This window comes from Apium graveolens, chromosome 6 (genome assembly GCF_009905375.1).
Source record: "Apium graveolens cultivar Ventura chromosome 6, ASM990537v1, whole genome shotgun sequence".
In the NCBI taxonomy this organism is placed as follows: domain Eukaryota; kingdom Viridiplantae; phylum Streptophyta; class Magnoliopsida; order Apiales; family Apiaceae; genus Apium; species Apium graveolens.
In genome coordinates, this window is record NC_133652.1 from 293,177,499 (window position 1) to 293,202,615 (window position 25,117).

Here is a 25,117-nt window from a genome sequence, read left to right on the forward strand (position 1 = left end):
GTTGGTCATTGGAGCAATGACTTTCCAAGTAAGAAAGCTAAGAAAGCTGGAGTGGTAGCTTAAGCAAATACTGTGTTTGGACTTGGAACCACGAGTGGGCCTGTAGCTAACATTGGTCATTGGTGAGGTTGTTTCCTCTGGAACCGATGACATGTATGTTACTTACAACTCCGTACTACTTTCCACTTATCTGTCACATGAGTGGTTGATTGATACTGGAGCTAATGTGCATATTTGTGCTGATATTAGTTTGTTTATATCTTATCAACAGAGTCATGGAGTGACAGTGACGATGGGGAATGCTAGTGCTGCACAAGTGCTTGGAATAGGAAACGTGGACCTGAAGTTTGCTTCTGGGCGGTTTCTCTCTCACTAGAGTGCATCATGTTCCCTCTATTCGTAGAAGCATAATAAGTGGAAGTTGTTTAGTTAAGAACGACTTTGAACTTTCTTTTGAAATGTAATAAAGTAGTTTACTCGCATACTGGTACATTTTTTGGCAAGGGTTACTTGTCTGATGGTTTTATTTTAATAAATGCTGAACCCGTTTTGGACTGATTTTATTAATGATAGTGTTGCTATCTTTGTTAATTGTGTAGAATTATCTGACTTATGACACTTACGACTTGGTCATTTAAATTTTGGTGCTCTAAAGAATATGATGAATTTAGAGTTGATTCCAAAGCATGTCATTGTTAAGAAATCTAAGTGTCAAGTGTGTGTAACTGTTAAACAAACAAGGAAACCTTTCCATAATGTTGTTTGGGATTCAGACTTGTTAGATTTAGTTCACTCAGACATATGTGAATTTGATGGTATGTTGACTAAGGATCACTGTAGATATTTCATTACTTTTATAGATGATTGTAGTAGATATTGTTATGTTTATTTTCTTAAACATAAAATGAAGCACAAGATAAATTCATTATGTATAAAAATGAAGCTGAAACACAAATTGGCAAAGTACTTAAACGTTTGAGGTCTGTTAGAGGTGGTGAGTATACGAGTACTTTGTTTAATGAATTTTGCGCAAGCAATGATATAGTTCATGAGATTACTCCACCATACACACCTAAGTCTAAGGGGTGGCAGAGCGAAAGAACAGAACTTTTAAATATATGATTAATACTATGCTAATTAATTCTGGGTTGCCTAAGTACATGTGGGGAGAGGCTCTGAATACGGCTTGCCATATTTTGAATAGAGTCCCTCTGAAACATATGGATAAGACACCTTATGAATTATGGAAAAAGCGTAAGACAAGTTTGAGTTATCTTCGTGTGTGGGGTGCCTTGCTAAGGTGCTTGTCCCTGAACACGAGAGAAAGAAACTAGGTCCGAAAACTGTTGATTGTATCTTTCTGGGCTATCTTGAAACCACTATTGCTATGAGATTTTTAGTATTAAAATCTGACATATATGGTATTGTGGCGAATACGATAGTTGAGTTTCGTGATGCAACTTTCTTTGAGGAAGTGTTCCCTATGAAAACTGGTATACCTTTGGGTAATTCTGAGATGATCCTACTCACACATCGAGTTCTATCCTGATCATGTGGGAAAAATGACAAATGTGGGGGCAGATCCTGGTAGTAGCTCTACTCCTAATAAATTAGAGGAACCTAGAAGGAGTAAGCGTGCAAAGGTAGTCAAGGACTTTGGAAGTGATTTTATCACTTAAAATGTCGAGGATGAGCCTTTAACTTTCCGTCAAGCCATGGATTCTTCGGAGTCAAGCCATTGGAAAGGCGCTGTGAAGAGTGAAATTGACTCAATTGTTTCTAACGGAACATGAGAGTTAGTTGATCTCCCTCCTGGGTGTTCCACTATTGGACGTAAATGGATCTTCAAGAGAAAGCTAAACCCTGATGGCTTAATAAATAAGTACAAAACTAGGCTAGTTGCTAAGGGCTTTAGGCAAAGGGAAGGCATTGACTATTTTGATACATACTCTCCTGTTGCCCGAATGACAACAATCAGAATACTTATTGCATTGGCTTTCGTACATGGTCTTATCATCCATCAAATGGATGTAAAGACAGTTTTTCTTCATGGTGACCATGAAGAAGGGATTTATATGGATCAGCCTGAGGGATTTGTTATTTCTGGTCATGAGAGGAAAGTATGTAGACTAGTCAAGTCCATCTATGGTCTTAAACAAGCACTAATAGACTGGCATAAAAAGTTTGATGAAAATGTGTTAGACTTTGAGTTTTTAGTTAATAAAAGTGACAAGTGTGTCTACTATAAGGTTAGAGGTAATTACTGTGTGATTGTGTGCTTGTATGTAGATGATATTCTGTTGTTTGGAACCAATATTGAGATTATTAATGAGACAAAGAGTTTCTTGAAGAGACACTTTGAAATGAAGGATATGAGTGAAGCTAGTGTGATTCTTGGGATCAAGTTGACTCAGTCAACTGATGGAATAACATTGTCACAGTCTCATTATATAGAGAAATCTATACTTGAGAAGTATGGTTATTCAAATTATAGAATCGCTAGTAAGCCATATGATTCAAAAGTTTCCATAGTCAAGAATAGTTCAGGAATTCCTGTGTCTCAGTTAAGGTATTCCCAGATTATTGGGAGTTTGCAATATCTTGCTAATGTTACTAGACCCGATATTTTTTATTATGTGTCCAAGTGAGCTAGATATAAAAGGTGTCCAAACAAGACTCATTGGAAGGCACTGGATAAAGTTCTTAGATATCTCAAGGGAACTATTTCCCTTGGCTTGCATTACCGGAGATTTCCGGGGGTACTCGAGAGGTACCGTGATGCAAGTTGGATAGCTAAGAAATCTGGTTCCAATGGAGTGACTTTATATGTGTTTACCCTTACGGGTGGAACAGTGTCCTAGAAGTCTTCTAGACATATTTTGATTATTCGGTCTACTTTTAAGGCTGAATTGTATGCATTTGATGCCACGGGGACGGAGGCTGAATGGTTACATGGACTCATGAGAATGTTACCTATAGTAAGCAAGCCGCTTCCCGTCAATTCTGTTCATTATGATAGCCATATAACTATCAACAAGATCAGAAATGTTAAGTATAATACTAAAACAAAGAGACACATCCAAGTTAGGCCGAAGTCTATAAGAGGTCCTGTGTCTGATAGGATTATTGCTATAGAGTTCATTGGAACTCAAGATGATATAGCTGATCCGTTCGACATAAATTTTTTTTTTTGACACAAGTACTAGAGCAGTAGCTGAAGTGATTAAAAATTATCTTCTTTCCCATGAGTTGGACCCTCGCTCGTATCGAGAATTTCTTAGAAGAGATACTCATTTCTTAGAAAAGTTATTTGTCAAAAAAAACAATATTCAAAAATTTGAAACAAAAACTAACCAACGGACTAGGCAATTGAAAGACAAAACACAATAGAATTTACTTTATGTTAAATAAATATTATTTAAAGTACAGTATTAATTTATCTTTCCATTACCATGTACACTATACAAAATCCTGTGATATACATTTAGTATTTACATACAACTAGCAACTTCGCTACTTCTATAGGCACTGCATTTACATACTACATAGTAAGGCCTGCTATACACTAGGAAAATGATCAGACAAATCTTAGATATTTGATAGTTAGAACCACTCCACAATGCACCTGGGATAGAAGTTGGCTTCTGTAGCAATAGCAGAAAGGGATTGCAACTCTTTTTGGACTTTTCTCCTCTCAAAAAAGACGGAACATGCAAGAGATGTACATTTCACGCCACTTTCTATAATCCAATCTCCACCTCCACAATGTCGGCAAATCTACATCAGATGGATTACTATCAACTTATAACTAGATGTTTAAACCGTACAAAAAAGAGTAGAATTACCAAATCACAAAGTTGTGTGTTCAAAGCATTCGTTAACAAGAACCAAACTGACAAGACAGGGAAGTTTTTAAATTGAATGGAGATAGTGAAACATAAATTTTAAATCCATTAAAAACTTACATCAGCAAGGTGTTGAATCTCTCTTTCAAGTTTTGAGGTTCTTCCTACCATGACTGTTGCAACAGTAGCTTCGTGTTTAGAACATTTACCACATATATAAGTTGATGCCTGGACCAACTCACCACAAAGGATGCAATGCTTCGAGAGATAGTAGGAGTCAATTCTAGTTCGGTTGGGATTCAAAGCATTAAGTTGATGTTTACCAAACACCTTCTGCTCTGGACGGGGCATTTCTTGAAACCACTGGTTCAAATCGACTCCAACTAGTGTAAATACTCGTTGTAAAGCTGGGATTATTTGCTTTTTGATGTAATACAAATCATTCAATTTAAAAGGCGAATTAATTGCCAGGAGTTCCAATGGTCTACTACCATATCAACTAAACGAGCCCCAGGTTCACCATGGACCACAACATAAGGTATTCTTTCTGCATAACGCGGCTCTGCCCTAGGATCATTTTTCATTGCTTTAGTGGCCACAATTGCAGCCGGAGGGAGCGAGGAAGTACGAGAACTATATGTGCCCAATCGTACCTCCTTCGCGAAAACAAAATCCTGAAGGGAGACTCTTCCAGATATAATCCGTTTCCACTGACGCAGCAAGTATTTTTTAACCTGAGTTTAGCAGAAGGAAAAAATGAACAAAAGTAGATGTCACTACCTACATACATCAAAAATTGCAACCTTGTTACTTAGTTACAGGTTAATTTATACTAATTTTTTATGGAAGATTTAACTTTTAAATATCAAGTATTTAATCACCCTTTCAACTCTTCAAACTAATCCAGTACATGAAACATTTGCATGCATGAACAGAGCATACTGAGAATAACATTTCAAATTGCCTGTTCTACATACTGTTAACTGTACAGTAGCTCAATTTGCTAACCTTCCTGAAGATAATTAATGAAATATTATTTTAGTTTAGGATTCCTGATATCTAAAATGTACTCTCTTATGTACAGGTGCAGGGTACAAGTTTAGTGATTTGTTTTACAATAATGGTGTAAGCCCTTGCTTCTAGATTAGGCTGAAAGGTTAAGAGTAGACAATCATGGCACAGTGCACAAAGCAACCTCAGCATACTTCTGCAGCTATACCATACAGACCTAAAAGTAACAAGATTCAAATCTTTCCTCACGAATCCGATACTATGCACTTTCAACCATTTAATATATAGAACAATAAAGGGTACGATTTACCTTAAAAAGATCCTGATGTTCAAAAAACAATCTTAATGACTGCTCCATTGTCTTAGAAACAGCGCCACATGTATCTCTGCGCACTGTCTCAATACCTTTGGCATCAAATATTGGCTTGACTTGGTCAAAGCTCTCATAACTGTATCCCACATAACGCTTCTTAGTAAGAAGGAAGCAAGGATGGTAAACTTTCTCCAATTTTAATGTAACTGGATTTGGATTCATTGCAGTCACTGTAGATGCAATATCTTGCCCAATTTCAAGGGCTTCTTTCACAGAGCGTCCTTTAAGGAGCACAAACAAGCTGCAGGGAATCAATATTAGCCTAGGAATACTCCATAACAAGCACTGAGAGAAGTAAAGGCCGTTACTGGATTAGTTGATTACATTATGTATCACTTAATTAACTATGCTTATTGACTGTAACTGACAGATGCTTCACTGTAATTACGGAGACTAACTATTAGTAACTAGGAGATGCTTGGAAAAATAACTAGGCTGAATATCTAGTCTATATTTTAAAATGAAATAGATAGAAAAGGATATTCAATAGTCAATACAATTTGAAAAAAAAAAGACCGTGTAATCCTTGTCTACATTTTGATTATCACTAAAAAAAGCAGGGAAGGTGCTTTACTAGGTAAAGTAACCTTACCATACATAAGATTACATATCTACCGAGTTCAAGGAAAAATTGGTATCGATTTAAATTAAATAAGCGGATCCTAATAAAAAAGACATATACTAGAATAGTATGACCGGAGGAACTTATTCTCTCTTTTTATTTTGCCTAACATGTGCAATATCTAGTAACCACTCCAAAGAGGTTATTATAACTGGTTGGGATCCCTAATCATTAGGGAAACTATTCTCAGATGTAAAAAAAAATATCAGTAACTAATAAAACATAAGGCTTAATATTAACTTGACCCTTAAAGTATTAGACGACGTACACATTAACCCCTAAACAAAAATATCGTATATTTTAACCCTTCAACTATTAGATTTGTTCATTTTAACTCTTTTGTAAAATTTTATTCCAATATGGCCCTTAAGAGTCATTCTGTCTGCAATCATATACTTCAAGGGCAACATTGTTCGTCAATTATTTTTATTGTCATTTTTATTTGTCAAATAATTTAAACTAATTTCATTGTATAAAGTAACTGATATGATAAATAATATTATGTAACTTTTATTTATTAAGTAAATTTAAATCATTTATTGAAAGAATCAAAACAAGTATATAAAAATGATAAAAGGGTTGAAGTGCATAAAACTCGTACTTAAGGGGAAACAATATAAAACCATAAGGGTAATATTGGGAAAAATTTCAACAAAAGGGTTGAAGTGTACAAAGCTTATAGTTAAGTGTTAAAAATATACAATTTTTTTGTTTAAGGGTACATGTGTACACCATGTTTTACTTTAAGGGCTATATTATAATTAAGCCAAAACATAATGATATTTCACATACCTATCTGTATCACCATATAGCACCTTGGCTTTCCATTTCTCATGTGCATTAACAAATGAAATAGCAGTTTCCAAAGTTCTACGTCCGCATTGAACAATACTATCAGCAAGCTCTGCGCATGGCATGCGACCACTAAACCCAGCCGCTGTATAGCCATATGTTACATTTGCTATTAGCTTCAGGGCAAGTTGTCTAGCATTGAATATCTGAAGGAAAAGAAAATTAATCATCACCTAAATGACTCAGACTTTCTCAATAACTGCAGGTTTGTACATGTTAATTTAACATACTTAACAATATTATTATTATAATACCATCACAGTTGTCAGTTCATTTCATTGCTTTGCGTTAATTAATTTATTTACTTGTGTACTATTTCACTGATATCACATACTGGACAAAGAGGGAAAGCCCTCTACTATCAACTTAATAATATTTAAGAAACTCCATGTAGAAGTTAAACCACTTCTCTTACGCCTAATCCTATCACTGTATTAATAATTCATGACATTAAAGTTATAATCTTCATAGACCGGCGACAAGTCATGCAAAAACATAAAGATAACCGGTCAACATCCACATAGTTCATGAGAATAGAAGACACTTTAACCCTTGTTTCACCAAAACAAGGTTTTACCGATACATGTATTGAAGGATATAAGTATAGTGGTTTGCTTCAAGAAGTTTCCAAGGCACTCATTTCTCCTAAAATGAGGATTGATACTAACGGCTGCTCTACATTGACCGAATTTCAAGTTGGTACAGCCATATAAAAACCATATAACAAGCATCAAAGATTTATAACTAAGATAAATCACACAAGGTATAACTTGGTTTCATCTTCGAGGCCTACAGAGAGTTGTTTTTCATAGTTTTTCCAACGTTCTTTCCTCTTATTTAGTTAAAAATATTTCACACTGAAACCTAAGGGATGCGCCTTCAAGATTAGAGGTAATAATTATCAACAAATTATCCTACCTTGCAGTGTTCAATCAAGATAGGTTCATAGAAAGTTGATATTTTTTAACCTAAGAATATAACATACTTCACACTCTATGCTTAAACTAGATTCCCGTGAGTCAACAGACCTGTAGGGAAACAGTATATTTCAATTACCAATTTTGATGAATAGAAGAATTTACCACAGTACTTGGTTAAGAGAATCATTTTTAAACTGAAGCCAGGACTTACCCTCTTACGAACCCTCTCTGAAGGAGCCAACTTTTTCATTGCCTGTTTTACCATAATTCTAGTGGATAATATTTCTTCTAATAAACGGGGCAGTACACCTTTACGGACCTGCACCAATGCATGCTCTCTTAATAATACAGACAAACAAGATGTCCAAAAGGATTTAAAACACAACTATTAAAAAAAAGGGCACATCAAAATTAGATCTAGCAAAAAATAAGAAGTTGCAAGTATACAAAACCCGACATGCATGACATCGAAGGAGATGTCTTAAAGTCATAAAGCCTTCTTAGTTCTTACTCTCGTTTAGTTGTTTACTCATAAAAACAGAAAAATGTCATCTGAATAATAGAAATTGATGTAAAAAATATTCCAAAAAAGAAAAAAACTAATCTAAACATGAAAAGCAATCAACAAATTTGAAACATCCTCGAGTAGATTTTAACTATCGATAGAACCTAAACAATAAGATACCCACTTAAACTTAAGTTAATTAAATAGTATGATAAAAAGCTATGAGAAAAGTGCGATGAACTAGATGCAATTAAAAGAATTTAGAGTATTACTACAAGCCAAGAAATACAGTAACCTCAATTATTGTACAAGCATAATTCAAAATTTACTTTTAACAAACAATTATCACCTTCGAAGGAACATACATTACACCATTAGGGGTAAGTAAGATCTCATCTTTCAAATCCAGCAAAACATTTGGATCTGGTGAATATGAACTCACACCAAGGGTGTTTGACTTTGCAGGTGTAACTTTTCCGAGGCATGTGCAGAAGCACAGGTTGTATGCTATTATCATTGATGGATAGAGTGATTGAAAATCTAACACGACGACTGGGTCTGCATAAAATCCTGATTCTGGCTCCATCACAAGAGGAAGACATTCCATTGCAGGTTGAGAAGCTACCTACTTGGTAAACATTATGTTAGTAACAGAAAAAGAACCATCAAGGAGGGGTTAGGAATTCAATGCAATGCAGAATATAGTGAAGTACGGATAAAGATAACCAGTAAAATAGAGACTAAAATATTTGACATCTATGGCAAAGGAATCATAGAAACATAACCCGAAAAGGTGAATCTATGTAAACCCCCGTATATGATTAAAAAAAGAAGATAACTTACTTACAGACCCGTTACTAATGGTTATTTAACAAAATCCACGACAAACTTAGGGAAGAATTATACGATACTAAATTCTAAGCTTGCCATGCATATCTGCAATTCATTAAAACTTTACTAGAAGGATCCACATAACTGTCAGAAAGTCCTTTCCACTGAAACTACAAAAGAAAAAAAAATCTGAAGGAAACATTTAAATAAGGGAAGGAAAATTTTGAAAAGACGACATATTTTAATAGATACTACTGCGAGACCAACCAGGATAGATCAATAGAGTACTACATGTTAAGTCATTTCAAATTGCTCATACAACTTATAATTATCAGCTCCGAGTCTTTGCAACTTCAGCTAAGAAGCTGATGTGTGAGAACTCTAATTATGAAAAGTTGAAAAAAAAATGCAAGTCACTTGCTTGAAATTAGAAGTCGTTGGTGGTACCACTTTCCATAATATGGTTGTCGTCCTCAATGAGAAAAGTAAATTGATAAATTATACAACTAGAAAAAATCAAATCCCACAGCATGCACATCCCCAGAAACATACTACAATAATACAAAAGCAGAAATATTGAACCTAAGAGCATCTCCAATTGTAATTACAAGAACTGTTAGCTAAAATATTATAAAGTAATAATTATGTAAAATTTTACCTAAGGAGAAGGGTAAACACTCCAATGGTATTATGTATAATCATGATAGCAAAATTATATCTAAGGGATTTAGTGATTCGACAAATATAACCAACCACATTTGATTATCTACATTTTTTGCTACGGGAAATGGTTGGAGTGCTTCAAATTTTACATAATCTCTAAATATTGCCACCTAGATGCCACGTAATTTCCACATAGATAATTTAGCTAAGGGTTTTGCACCATTGGAGATGCTCTAACAAAGGATTAAGTTGCCTAAAGAAAACAGTTAGGCCAATAACATGATGAAAATGCAAGTAAAATGACGTGATTCAGTACTAGCTACTACACAGAAGAGAAACAAAACAGAAACCTGTTGGCTCCCAGGCGCAATTGCAAGATAATTCTGTGTATGTGCCAACCTCAAAAGCATAGATTCAACACGATATTGTGACCCTCGCGAGAGAACTGAAAAGAAATCAATGCCAAACACACGAGCAAGTTCTGATGTTCGATTAATCTGTGAAGCGGAAACAAATCAAGGCACCGCATAAGTTTAAAACACATATCTGTTGATGGTAACTTCTAAGCTGAGTGTTGTAAAGAACAAATATGTTATCTTAAATAACCAAAGGCAAACTCCGATCAGTATCCTGAATTCACAACTGAATCTTTAGGACATCCTTACTGATGGAGAGCAGGTTTTGTCGGATAATTTGGACAACAAGATAAGTGCGACTGAAAAAGGAGAAATTGCAGCAATGCCTTCGCTCAGGGTTATATGAACAGAAATTTCTGGCTTCCCCACCTCGCTCGGGACCTCTTACACTCTCTCGAGGAATGTTTGGCTCAAGGTTTTGACCCCACGCAAGGATTGACTTTTTTTCTTTTTGCTAAATGCAAGGGCTGATTTGGAGGTTAAAATCTTTGAGCAAACCCCCTTTGAGTGCGTATAAGATGCCCCAAGCGAGGGTGGGAGACAGAAAATTCCGATCACATAACCCAAGCGAGGGCCATACTCCTTAAGCAAGGATTGCTGCAATTTCCCCGTTTTCACTGAATTTTGTCCTGTTGTCCAAATAGACGAACACAACCTTTCCTACATCACTTACTTCACTACATAACAGAACATAGTTAAGTGTGAATATGACATGCTACTCTATAAGATAAATAAATTTCTAAGAAAAATGAAGCAAAAGAGCTCATATATATAGGCATATATTTTTAAGTGGCCCTTATTTCTCTAAACTATTTCTACAAAACCTAATAGCAAGAACAGAAGGGAGAATAGGATACTTTAATGTTTGCGAACGCATAGTGCAAAACACAACTTGGTGTACAAAAGTATTAAATTTATTTTTAAAGGAATTATCTAAAAAATAAGATAAATAGGCATAGAATGATAAAAATCTAGAGCTGTAAACGAACTGAGCTGTTCGTGAGCAAGCTCGATCTCGGCTCATAAGGGCTCCGTTCGGCTCGATTCGTTAAAATCTCAAGCTGAAGTTCGAACTCGAAAATGTGTGCGTTAAGTTTAACGAGTTCGAATCGAGCTTTAGCATGTGCGGCTCGAGCTTGGCTCCAATTGATTCAGCTCGAACTTAGCTCATTAAAACTTGAAAAAAACATAAATATATTATGATTTTTAGTAATATTCCTAACATTTTAAGTATAAAATTACACCCAAATATTTAATTCATGAATAATTTAAGGATTATAGATTAAAATTTGAGTTTCAGTTGTGTTGAAACTGAGAATATGTTAGTGCAAGTGGGTTCAACCATTTTTAAAATAAATAAATAAATGTGTTCACAAACTGTTAATTAAGGGCTCGAGTTCGGCTCGACTCATTTTTGGTTGATAAAAGCTCGAGTGCGACTCGGTTCGTTAACGAGCTCGAACACAATTTTTGTTCGATAAGAAAGCTTGGTTCGGTTCGGTTACAGCCCTACAAAATTTTTTAATGATCTGATGGGGTACACATGAAACCTTTACCTAATTCAGTCAACCAAAGAGCCTAAAAGAAAAGGGCTGGAGGAAGAGAGAGAAGGCGGGAGGGAGAGAGACAGGGAAGGGAGAGGGAGAGAGAGAGGGGAAGGGGAGAGGGATTACAATGGCTCGCGTAAAATAAGGTGGCAAGGTGCTATAACAATATGATAATTTGTGTATCATCGATTGTGAGAGAAGACAATACATGGGCCTTTCTCTTAACACTCCAGGACATCTCCTATTTTCATTTAGTATGCTTTTAGAACCATTAACTTTTTTTGGTCTGCGTTTAATTTTGATGACCTTGTACTCTACAATTATAAACTACTCTGTACATATATTCTTTGCCCAATGATAGATCTGGATGTTGGAAGATTTTCAATAAACCAAAAAAAGAATCATAAGAAACAATTATAAATAGAGGTTGAAGGAGAAATTAGTAGACAGAATGGTCAAGCCATCTAAATGATTTACCATATCGAGTTGAGTCGTAATCTGAATATTTAGCTTTGCTTTATCTATGATATATTCGATACATCGGTATCTTGCTCGTCCAGGACCACTTGCAAACCATTTTGTCAATTCTTTGCACGGGATAAATGGAATCTTTTGCCTCAAAACTTCTTCAGCTACAGCTTCAGCCGTGTACATATTAAGTTTAACTTCACTGCGGACCAACCGCCAACAATTGAGGATAATTCTGCCGCTAACATGGATACCACTTGCATGAGTTCGACCCCACTCATCATCGATGATTGCATCATCAAGAACCGAAGGATGAGCAACACTTGGCTCTAGAAGTGCGTCAGTTATTACACTTTTCACATGAACATCTGAATCCTGACCGAGTTCGGTGGTTTGAGAAACTGTGCGTGAAATTTTATTAAGTAAACCAATACCAATCTGTGCAGCCCTTTCAGCAAGATATCCAAGAGAACCACCCTGAATATCCCATCCCATTATTATATCCGGATCATAAGAATGTATGACCTTTATAAAATGATTAACCAATTCCTTTTCTTCTGAGAAAACCAAGATCTTGCAAGAAGATATTCCATCAAGATTTCTGCAGATGACAGCAAACCATGATAAGGACAGAAAATTCAGTTATTCGGAAACAGGTATAACATCTGAACTGAATGCACAGAGGTATCCCAGATGTAATTGCACAGCAGACCGCACCATGAAGAAAACTTTTCGAAACATTTAGAAACCCAAAGTACGCTATAACATCTAAAAGTTCTCAAAACACAAGTAAAACACAACAAACAATATTATTCACCTCTTCTTTTCCTCTCACTTTTATATAAAATAAAACGTGGTTAATGTATTTGTATTATACAAATTATTGGATAAGTTTTGTTTGTCATATCTTCCAGGCCAAGGATTAAAAACTAGAAAGAACACAGATGGTACAACTTCATAGATGTGACTGCAGGAAGATATAATAGGAAAACTGGCTCTAATTTGGAGCACTGAGTTATGCTCCTTCGTTATCCAATAAAGGTTTGTTCCCCAATTTGTTAGAAATGTCCCAACAGTGAGTAAAAAAAATTCATAAATACCTTCATTTACTGGGAAAATATAAAAAGCTCTGACAAATAAATTAACAGTCGTCGAGTACGTTTAATATTTATTTCATCATCAATGCAATATTAGTTCTTTCTTTTGTCACCTACATGCTTCACATTCAAACTTAACCTCCTTAATTAGGAGTAAACACTAGGTAAAACTATAACTGAACAAACCAATAACCATAACTATAGATCCGGTAATCTTAGTCCGGACATATCAAAGCCTGATTTTCCTTTTAAAAATATTTCAGAACTGCAATAACACAGTCAAAGGAGACGAAGGGTTGAAAAACTTGGCTTCAAAATAGTATTTTCAGATGGATATATTTTGTAAGGATATAACTCTATTTACAAAGATAATCCAAAGGGTAGAGTTTACTTTCAAGCAGTCAGGCTTGCCAATTGCCTATTTAGGAAGCTATTATCGTTTGTCGACTTGCTTTTCAAAAACTGATTTAATCATAACTCATTTATATTTGATAAACTTTAAATATGATGTTCCATGTACATATTATATTTATAACACATTTTTGCATCCTTACTTCTAGAATTTCAATACTAAGTTTGCCTATATTTATGTAATATATAAACTTAATATTATGTAAACGATATTTTGATATATCTTATGAAAAAGGATTTTTAATATTATTATAAAACTCTAATTTTAAGCATTAAGCCCTAACCATGCATATTTTTATAACTACTTACATTAACAGACATCAGGATTCAGGAATCACTTTTTCTTAGCAATCCTAACTTCCGTACTTGCTCTTGGTATCCTGACTCGTGGATATCTAAAATTATTGTTATCAGACGTTTTTTAATTGTGCTGAATTAATTTTTATAAAAATCCATTTCATAAAGAAGTTACAGTTCCAAAAAGGCAAATTCAAACAATTAAACTTGTTATAAAGATGGGATACCCTCAACAGTACCATTGTGGTATTGACTTTTGCCGGTGGTACCATCTCATATTTTTGACTTATTTATGGTGCACCTGAATTTTGGACTTGTTAGTCTTAGACTCTCACTGTAAAAAACTCCTTAATTGTCATTAAATATTTTTAAAAAAAGATCAAGATAAATTTAGCTCGATATTCTTCCTCTCCTTGAGCAACAACAATTTAGTATATTCATCTTCAATCTTCTAATTTTCACTATCTATTCTCTAACCGTCTCTTTTCCCTATTTTTTTCTAATGTTAATCTCTATTATAAGCTTTTCCAAATGGTACCAGGAGAAGCCAACACTATGGAAAAATGGTAGCAACTGAAAAAGTTATAATCACAATGGTATCTTTAGGAATATCCCTATAAAGATTGCTTGCAGTAAAATTGTTCTAGGTAGTGTAGGGTTCAGATACTCTAGGGAAATAAGAATCATTAATGTAACTGTAGCATATCAAAGGCAGATTTTAAGCTTTACAAAAAAAGTAAGAGACGATATCCATATTAACTCCAAAATTTTAATTTGCATCAGTATGGCATATCCGTACTTCATAACATATAATTTCTCTAGGCAAAATATTTCCAACACAGATGACTGTATTTGCTACGGTATGCACTCATAAAATTGCTGATTTAAAAATTCACATCCGTTCATCTTATCCACACATTCAGAATTCTTACATTTTTAATTAAAGATATCTGAAGACAGGACAGAATTAATTATCAGAGTATTGTTTACTTGCAGCCAACCAGAAAAGATATTAAAATAAAATTTCTCTCTACAACAGAAGGTAATTGGTTTCCAGCCACAGCGCTGCTAATATAAGTTCATGATATAGACAAAAAAACAAATACTTCGGTTCATACTGTTGTAATATATACAACCACAACCACTACACATGCTTATACAAAAGCTACATCTTCCCATAAATATTACAACTGTCTTGTATCTTTATAATTGTAACATGACAACATATCATACTATAATCATCAAGTACATGGTAGCATATATAAGCAGAGACATTTATGCTTGTATTTTTACTCGCATGTACTTTTTCATCAATGCAAATAATATCCACTTTGCAAATAACAGAATATAATCTCATTGATTAAATGTTTGTACGTACTATAAAAAGTTGTGGGTGCTATAGATCTATTTACAACCTTAAACTATAATCAGGATGTTGTACTAAAGTTACCAAGAAAGCATTCTGCTTCAGAATCTGCCCCGATTAAACCTAACAATTTCTCCTTAATATTGCCAGAAAAATAAACAAGTCCAAGTAATTACTCAGATCCGCAGGAGAAATTGAGACATGAAAAAAGATATAGTCATGAAGTATGTAGCAAGTGGACTTAGAACTACGGGATCAGGATGTCTGAACTAAAATATTTAATTTGTGACTTGAAATAATACTCCTGGGTAACAACTTTTCATACAACAGACAGTGGTCTCCAGTTTAGCATAAAAGAACAGATTCATTTGAACAGCTAGAACCCATGTTTCAAGTTGATCCAAGAAGACATTAACTCACGAACAATTACGTATAATAATGCACAAAAATAATACAACTTTCTTATCAGTCTGCACCTATTAAAGATTTTGTACACAAAGATCAACATAGACACAGAAAAATAAGCCATACCTTTGAGCAGGTGCAGTATCACTGCGCAAAAGAACATGAGTCTCAGTCATCAACTCATCGTCTTCAAAGATAACTAGTACTATGAAATTGATGGCATCTAGTCGAGGATCGGGTTGTGAGTCTCCCTTGGATTGTGCTTGCACCTATCAATAATAATTGCAGGAAGTCAGAGGTCCATAGAGAGAGAGAAATATCTAGAACTCAAAAACCAAAAAGGTCAGTAAACAATGAGAGATTAGTACCTCAATACTAAACACTGTTAGTTGCTGCCCGCCACCGACACTTGCAGGATCCCGAAATCCAATTTGACTTGAAGGAGTTAACTTTGATTTTCCATCAGGTGCAGATATCTGAGAAGTATCTTCTAAGAAACAGGTGTCTTTCTTAATAAATAATGTAGTAACCTCATTCTTTGACATCTTCAAAGAGTCAGAATGTAAAGGTCGCAGTCCAGCATTATGGCTTCCTTCAAATTGCTGTTTCACTTGAGCTATGATGGTATCATCTTGAGGTAGCAAGCCAGAATCCAGCATACAGTCTCTACGGGCAGCAGCTAGAGAACCATGTGAATCAATCGAAATGCCAAGTGAACCTGCAATCAACCCAACTAATTTCAAGACTTAAATTTCTATTTGAAATCACTACAAATTTACAATATATGTTTTCAGGCTCTACTAATGTAAGATATAAGTTTTATCTTTAGTATTTGACTATTTGTAGTGTTTGACCTGAAATAAAAAAATGAAGATCAAGAAGCTACATATTTAATCATGCTAGGAAAAACCTGTGTCCTCTTGTGACAGCCATCTATCAACACTATCTGCAGATGGAGGAAAAATTGTAGGGGTCAAAATGTATGAAGAAATATCACTGTGAAAGTGAGCAGGATTGCCCAAGTCTCCTTTTTGGTGATGATTAAAATCTTCTATTATAGATTTAGCGTTCTGATCTTTTATTTCTGGGAAATCATGAATAAGGAATGAAGGGCCGTCGTCTATAACGTTGTCTGGGACTGCAAATGAAGAAGGAAAACATATATAAAACACATACACAGAGGGAGAATGTTGAACATGACAAAAAGACAGAAAGAGTCAGCAGTTAATGCCATGTTCGAAATATCAGACTAGACACATCACACAAGTATTCCTACCGTTTTGCCCACTGCTGGAACAACGCGTATGTATATGAGTTATTGTTCTCTCAAGTCCCTTTGATTTCTCAGCTGATAAATCTGATTCTCTCTGCGAATGGTTGGTGTTATCGCAACTGGAAAATTGACCTGGATTGTCCAAAACCACATTTTCTGTCTGAAGAGTACAGGATGGACTTGAATACACAGCATCACTTGGAAGCACTTTCTCAGTCCCCAAAAGTTTATCATCATCGTCAAAATTCAACTTTCTAAAACAGGGGTCAGGTTTGGATGAGCGATTAAAACTCAATGGTGTAACAGCTTTAGAAACGTCTGTTAAATCTTCACCTGTCAGATATTCACGAAATCCCGGTTCAGCTGCAGAATTTTGATTCTTAGAGTCAACCCACTGCGATGTATTTTTGGTGTGTTCATGCATTGTACTGGTACCGAGATATCTGTTTTCCGATCTGGAAGTTGATGTAGAAACTTGTTTTTCGTTAGTATCTAGAAAACTACTATCAGCTGCTTTTGATTCAGATTGTGTTTCACAAGTCTTCCTCCCAACTTTTGCTGCTTGCTCAGCCCGGTAGCACCGCTTTCTCCTCATCAAATCACGCACTGAAGATCCAAGATCCACAGTAGTTTCTTCTGAACATTTAAAATCACTCTCCACGCACCCGGTTGCAACATCGCAAATTCTCTTAATTTCATCGTTATCAGCAAAACAGTTTGAATGTATACTCTCATGGGCAGTTTTAGATTGTATATCACCTTCCACCTCATCATTCATGGAAAAAGATCCAGAACTCTGCAGAGGTCTGTTTCTTTTCTGAATAGTAGTACATCTTGAACCAAACTCAACATTTGTGTGGGCTTGCAAAGACTTCTCATATTCACAACTCATCTCTACTTCAGATGACTTAGCAGCACATGGAATTAACTTTTGGTCCACATTAGAGCCATCCGTCCAGGGAGTATTTTTCCTCAATGTCAATTGGCAATTATCGGTGTGCTGAAGCACCTTTTTCTTTGAAGATAGAATGTCTATCGAGTCCTCAACACAATCAAGAATGTCCTGACACTCTTGCTGGGATTGACTTTCATAATCTATATTAGCTCTCTCCAACATTTTGAACATGGTTGGTGTCGGTAACAAGGGACTCAAAATGGTTTCACGAGCAAGTTCATCATCAGAGTTTATATCTTCTGCAGCTTGAGAAGATGCAAGCCAGTTAAGTAGTGTCAAAGCTTCATGATCTGCGGTCTGAATCACGATGATGTCTGATTAATTGTGCATCAGATGACCTAACTACTATTCAAATAAGAACATAGCAAGTACATACAAGATTCGTGTGTCCCCATTACACTACCAGGCATATAAATCCTTTTAAAGAACAGTTAAATAACTAGACTGAAGTATAACAGATAATTTGGTACTCCGCATCCTCGATATCAACATATTAAACAAGAAACAGAATGAAGAATGTGGTATTTTTTAAAGTAAGAGTACAACAAATTGAGAACTGACTACCTTCAGATCTGATGGTCCCACATTGGACAATACTTTGTCAGTGGGTGACTGCTCAACACATACATTAATATGATTGGACTCATCCACATTGTGATCATCATAGGACATATCATTCTTCAGTTGAGTACTTGTGTTGCCGAACAACTCCACATATTTGTCCACAAATTCAACCCCATCAGACAGAGTTCTCAAAATATCTTTCGGGTGCGGTTTTCCAGGCATAGAAAGTGAGCTTGCACCATACACTCCAGCCTTTTCAAATTCCTAAGTGCAAGGAAAAGTTGACAAGAGGTACAAAAGAATTAAACTATTAGTAAAACGGCATAAGGTAGGAATAACAGCAAACCTCCCATATTGGTATTAGAGACTGAACAATTTTAACATCTGATCCAGTTTGTGAGAGAGAAGAATATGACAAATTTTGCTGATTGAGTATTTCTGTGAAGAAAGTTAGAATCATAAGTTACCAGTGAGTCAATGATATCATGCAACCTGGATCTATATATTTGCAGTTGCATTATTCTAAAAAAGTACCATGAACTGAAGCATCTCCTTCTAGTTGGCACGTACTTTGACGTGAGACAAAATAAGGATTTGGACCTATTGAAGGATCTAGCTGACTAGATTGTTGCCAAATCCAACCATTTGGAATTGTGAGGGAATTCCATAGGGGTAAACCTAAACATGCATTTCCACCCGAGTCGACCTAACCAAAATTTCCACAAGACCACAAGATATAGTAGTTAATATTGACAAGTATAAAACCTTATAAGGTCTTCTCAAGGGCTGGTCACCTGACATTGCATTAAGAAACTAATACATTTAGCAGCATAAAATGTAAAAGAAAAATACCAGAGAATCAACGGGCAAACTATCACTGTTGTTCGTCTTAAGCCTGTGTTGTCTGTTATCCTTTGCTTTACTCCAAGAACCATCTGGTACCGGAGTGCGGAACATCATCTTGGATACATGCAGATGACCCATTCCATAAAGGTTATGGTCAATCTATAAACATTAAGAAATTAGGATTAACACATCATAGTGACATGGCAACCGCATAGAAGAGGGAGTACATGAAAGCTTAGGAATTATTTGGACAAGTACGCTTTCTTTAGTATGCATACATGTAAAAGTGTCAAGATTAAAAGCTAAAGGATCGTCTTTATGTCTAGGTGCGAGGCACCGAATGCAGCACCTAGGTTCATATTAGCCATTTTCAGAAAAAATGTTAGACAATGACCAAAGGAACACTGGTAGAACTTCAGGTAAACATATACAAAGACCAAAAAATGACGCATGCGACAGTATGAAAATGTAATGAAAAAAACCATTACACCAATTTTCGAATTAAAAAATATTACCAGAAACTGGAGAAGGAATGGCACGTGTGACTCGTGAGGTTGTAAAACTTTATCAAGGATTGCACCTCCCTGAGAAGACACCGAGAGGGAGGTGAGAGAGAGATCATAATTCACCCAAAAGCCAAAGAAATTAAATTATTAAAAATGTATATACTTGGAAACTTTAAGAAACATAATCGGTAACCATCCTTCTAAAGCATCAGAGAGACATAAGAGTTTGAATAACACAACATGTAAAAGCTGTAGTATAACTCTGCTACATTAGATATGCTTAAAAAATGAGTTGCTTCAAATAATAATTCCTTTTCGCTGGTTGTGCAACTAGTATTGAGCCAAAGTAAGACTATAAAAGGTATCTTGCAAATATTATAGCACGTGCCACTCATCATGACAGAAGCATTTGCATCATACTGCAAGTAAATCTGTTCCACATTGTTTTCCACCAGAGTTTATTCTGAATCACAATCCATGTCTCTTTCAGTTTTCATCTCACTGCCAAAACCATTATTCACAATTTCACTGCATTTTGGACATTTGGGAAGATTGAAAAGTTATGGGGGAGACTGTATAAATTATGATGTTCACGACAGCAAGGAAGCAACAGTTTTCCATGTCAGTATACCCACACCTACTTGCAACAGTAGCAACACTCAGCCATATTTAAAGTGTAAAGTTCACTTTGAGGCACGCGGTTCACTACATTAAACTACGACCACAACTCCTCGGAGGCTCCGATCACAACTTCTTCCTAATCGTTATTTTATTTTAATTATAAACCTATAACTATTATATATTTCTATAAATATATTAAAAATATTATATGATTGGATAAATAAAATTTCGAAAATCTATTTTTTGAATTAGGGATCACTTCTAGTGAAAAAATTAAGAGAATTTATGTTTTAGGCCTCTAAAATAGTGAATATATATACAAAAATAATGTTTTTTTCTTATTGTTACTCATTTTTCTACCTTTTACATTAATTAAAATTATATATAATATAAATGAAAATATATAAATATTAACGGGAACCATAATATCAACATTTTAAGCAGGAAACAGGTCATTTTAATATCAAGAACCACAAACTAATCTCACACAGCAAATAGTACCCATATTAGAGTACAAGGTTCATGAATACGTACCACAAGCAGATTAGCAGCACGAGAAACATCCTGTGGATAATATCTTAGATTCTGTCAAGGCCTAAATCGTTTTTGGAGAATTTTACTAAAGGTTTTCAAGCATTAAGCATAAATATCCTATTCAGCAACAAGAAAGATTGCTGTACTACAAAAATAAAAAATTGTTAACCTTGCTCAATGTACATTGCAAAAGACTTTATAGGGAAATGAAGTTTATCTATATTAGAAAAAAATACAGCAGGAAAGATCAAAAGCTCATAGAGATCATACAGAAACTAAATTTCATCAATCACCAAAAAATATGAAAAAAAAAAGAGTAAAAGTTGAATAGAAATGTATATATTCATAAAAGTTTAGAATACCAACTGAAGAAAATGTCAGAGATGGATTGCGCTGATCCAATTGAGACTAAACCTGTAAGCAAGCTAGAAAGAAGTATAATTTATTTTTGAGTAAGATCAAGATGTAAGAATTTGCTTTGGCTCAGCTAGTTAAGAAGACATGCATGCGCAATCTTACACAACCCTAGATAGTACCAATGTATAGCAAACAATTCATGCAGTCAGTTTGTGAACAAAAAATGGCATCACAGATAGATACAGTGGTATTCACACATTTGTTGTAATCTTGACCAGACAATATTAAGATATACTGATTGGATACAGAAAAATCTTGACAAAAAATTCCTCTGAAGATTTATAGCCATATAATCTCCTTGCTTGGACAACACTGCAACCATGCACATGCTGACGTTTTGAACCCGCATTTCCTTTGAGCTGTGACAATTAAAGCAAGCTGCTTAAAACATTATGAACAGGAAAAACACCCTTCAATCAATGTGATTCACCAAGAGGAAACAAAACACAGCACTGAAAGTGACATCGCGTACCTTTAATGCCTTCTCAATGGCAAGTGAGAGAGCATGAGTGCATGCATCACCTAATAATATTTATAAAAAAAATGTCAGCTGAAATGTTGAACATTTCAAGTTATACTATTTTATAAAAATGGTTAAAAGACTTGGGGAAAGTGACTATGGTTAACAAATGATTAGGATATATGCAGAAATAACTGAAAGACCTTTGAGTTACTACTGAAAAGAATATAACAATTTAGCTTTTGTGGTTGTGTGTGTGTCTGTGCGTCCATGTGTGTGTGTGTGAGAGAGAGAGAGAGAGGGAGGGGGAGAGAGATAGAGAGGGAGATGGAGAGGGAGAGGGAGAGGGAGAGGCATTAATTGGTGAAAAATAGTCCACCCACAATAAAACAGGGAACATTAAGCACTAAAGGAGGTATTTGTACTATCTTTAGTCTGTACAAAATGAGAGTCATGAACCTTTAGACATTCTTTAAAAGCAAAAACGTACATCAAGTCTGAAGGTATGCTAGTCAAGTTCTCAACTAAACTTTCTGCAATTTCTATCATTATTGACAAATTAGGCCAGAGTATAAACATTTGCGGAAGGTGATTGATCAAGGCAAACAGATCCTTTGACTTAAGAGTTAAGAATTTGTCAGCTTCTTCAAATTGTTGAAACTACATAACTACTCTTGTTTACTTTTAAATTTACACTTTATATGACTTCTAAGAGGAGTTGCAGTCATCTTATTTGATGTGATTTGAGCATCATTCTAAAACAATTGACTAGGAACAAATTGGTCTAGCCTTTAAATATTACAAAGTAAGAGCTGAACATTTTATCCGAAACAAATAAAGATACGCTAAAATAAAGGCATAAAAAGTAATTCCAAACACAAAGACTACCGTCGTGCTCTGGTCGAAGGGACAGTTCAGAACAAGGAACATATAAATAAGGTAAAGCCTGCATTTCATACAAAAAAAAACCATTTATATAATATACAGATGCACCAACAATTATACAATTTAGCCTGAGCTTGTAAAGTATATCAAATGATGATAACTGTAAGTACGGCATATATGCACAGCAATTAAATAAAACATGATCTCATAACACACTGCTCTAGATAAATTGTGTAAAAACCACAATGCCTCTGCCTCAAATAAACTACTATATTAGACAAAAATAAATGCATTAACAGCTGCACCGCATAGAATAGGCATCATCGAACTAGACTAATCTGAATAAACATTAGCAGGGTTTACTAATATGGAAATAATGATGTGAGACAAAACGAGACTATTTAATTATGTGCATTTGAAATTCCGAAGCAAATAGAGTCGAAATATACCTGGTGAATGTGGAGGCATGTTTTTTGTCCAGCAGGAGTGGAACCAAATATTCTTATAACAGGCACTTCTTTTACTTTATCACCTATTAACCACACAAACATCTCAACTAAAATCCGATTCCATTTGATTAAGTTTCTTTTACGTCAAAAACACATAGTAGGTAGTACGTAATGTGTGCGCAACTATATAGATAATACATATAATATATTTCTGCTTTGTAATCATATAAATCAATCGAGTTTTTATTTTCTAGAAAAACGGTAAACAAGACAAAATTCTTAATCCAATTCTACTACATAAAAACACACAGTCGGTAGTAAGCCGTGTGTCCGCAATTATATAGATACATATAATCTATCCTCTTCATAATCATTAATAGTATCGATTCAATTCAATTCAATTCAACACAATTCAATTCGTAAGTCAATTCTACTACATTAAAAACACACAGTAGATACTAAGCCGTGTGTGCGCGATTATACAGTTACACATAATCTATCCGCTTTATAATCATATTATTTGTATCGATTTTTCTCAATTGGATTCATAATTCAAGTTTACTACACTAAAAACACACAGTAGGTACTAAGTCGTGTGTGTCCGATTATATAACACACATATAATCTATCTGCTTCATACTCCTAATAATTGTTTCGACTTGTTTCGTTTTGATTCAATTCATAATTAAATTCAACTACATAAAATCACAAACTAGATGCTAACCAGTGTGTGCGCAATTGTATAAATACACATAATCTATCTGCTTCATAATCCTAATATTCATTTTGATTTGTTGCGTTTCGATTTTCTACTACGCAAAAAACAAATAACAAGTACTAACAGTATATTTGCAATTATATAGATACATAAATAGACAGATAGGGTACGAATAAGTACTAAACCGCGGTATCTCCCTTTACGGATGTCGAGAGTTCGAAACTTGTCAAAAATAATGCGGAAATAAGTAGAGTGAGAGTCGAACCTTGAAACGAACTGTAAGAAATATCTAAATCAGGAATAGGAGGAAACATGTAGTAATCAATTGAAACGATCCGTACACTGAAGATTGTGTTGTTAGGATTCTCCTGCGATTCTTCCATCTCGAACAAACTAATTGTACTGTGTTCTTGATATTTTAATTCTGCAAGTGTGGTCTTGCAAGTAGAATTTTGAATAAGGGCTTGGTTTGGAAAAATTGTGCAAAAACTGTTTGGTCGTGTAGTGAGACACGATTGTTAAACTTTTTATCTCAACTCAGTATGTTACAGTTTTAGCGTTAAAGAAAACTAAACTCAAAATTAAATAATCTCGCTTAAATAATAAATTTTGTCGGTCCGAGTTTTGGAGAAGGTGGTAAAGTATTAATTTTGCTAAAAGTATAAGATAAAAAAAATTAAAAAGTTATTAAGGATCAAGTAATATATAAACTAATAATAATTTCAGAAATATATATATATACACTCCTATATTAAAGACGAAACAATGAAAGTCGGTTTGGTCACTGTAATTATAGTAATATTTAAAATAAAACACTCTCGTAAATACATAAATATTCATAACCGAATTATAATATGTCTAATGGTTTTTATTAAAATAAAATATATAAATAAATTTCACCCGGCCGGGCTAAATAAAATTATACTATTAATCCAATTTTAAATAAAAATTAAAACTACATATATTTTATTGAATTTGAAGAATCAGGCTAAAATAGAATAATAAATATTATTGATCCTGCTAAAAATATTATAGTATTGGATCGGATTATAAGAAAATAAAAATTTGAAAGGAAATTCTTGGAGTCGTATAATGCCATCAAACTAAAACAGAATAATACATTTTATCCATTCGGTCTAAAATAAAATAATAATCACCCCGGGTTAAAATAAATTAAACAAAATAGTAAGTATAATTAGCTGGATTGGGTTAATATAACGGCTCTCAAGCTAACATAAATTTTTTGTCATTAACATGTAA

General features: G+C 34.6%; 1 protein-coding gene across 1 annotated transcript; it reads right to left on the bottom strand.

Moving 5' to 3' along the window:
- Positions 1 to 3,424: 3,424 nt before the first annotated feature.
- Positions 3,425 to 24,341, bottom strand: LOC141668335 (DNA polymerase zeta catalytic subunit-like). The gene is given in 24 exon segments (XM_074475179.1): positions 3,425 to 3,777; positions 3,966 to 4,330; positions 4,333 to 4,579; positions 5,167 to 5,470; positions 6,644 to 6,849; positions 7,835 to 7,942; positions 8,478 to 8,753; positions 9,973 to 10,119; positions 12,063 to 12,654; positions 15,756 to 15,898; positions 15,998 to 16,347; positions 16,540 to 16,767; positions 16,906 to 18,154; positions 18,422 to 18,685; positions 18,768 to 18,859; positions 18,956 to 19,127; positions 19,274 to 19,426; positions 19,783 to 19,851; positions 20,929 to 20,971; positions 21,592 to 21,704; positions 21,818 to 21,867; positions 22,694 to 22,751; positions 23,140 to 23,222; positions 24,123 to 24,341. Coding segments are annotated over 24 exon segments (5,604 nt in total). The 5' UTR covers positions 24,241 to 24,341; the 3' UTR covers positions 3,425 to 3,603.
- Between the last annotated feature and the right edge of the window lie 776 nt (positions 24,342 to 25,117).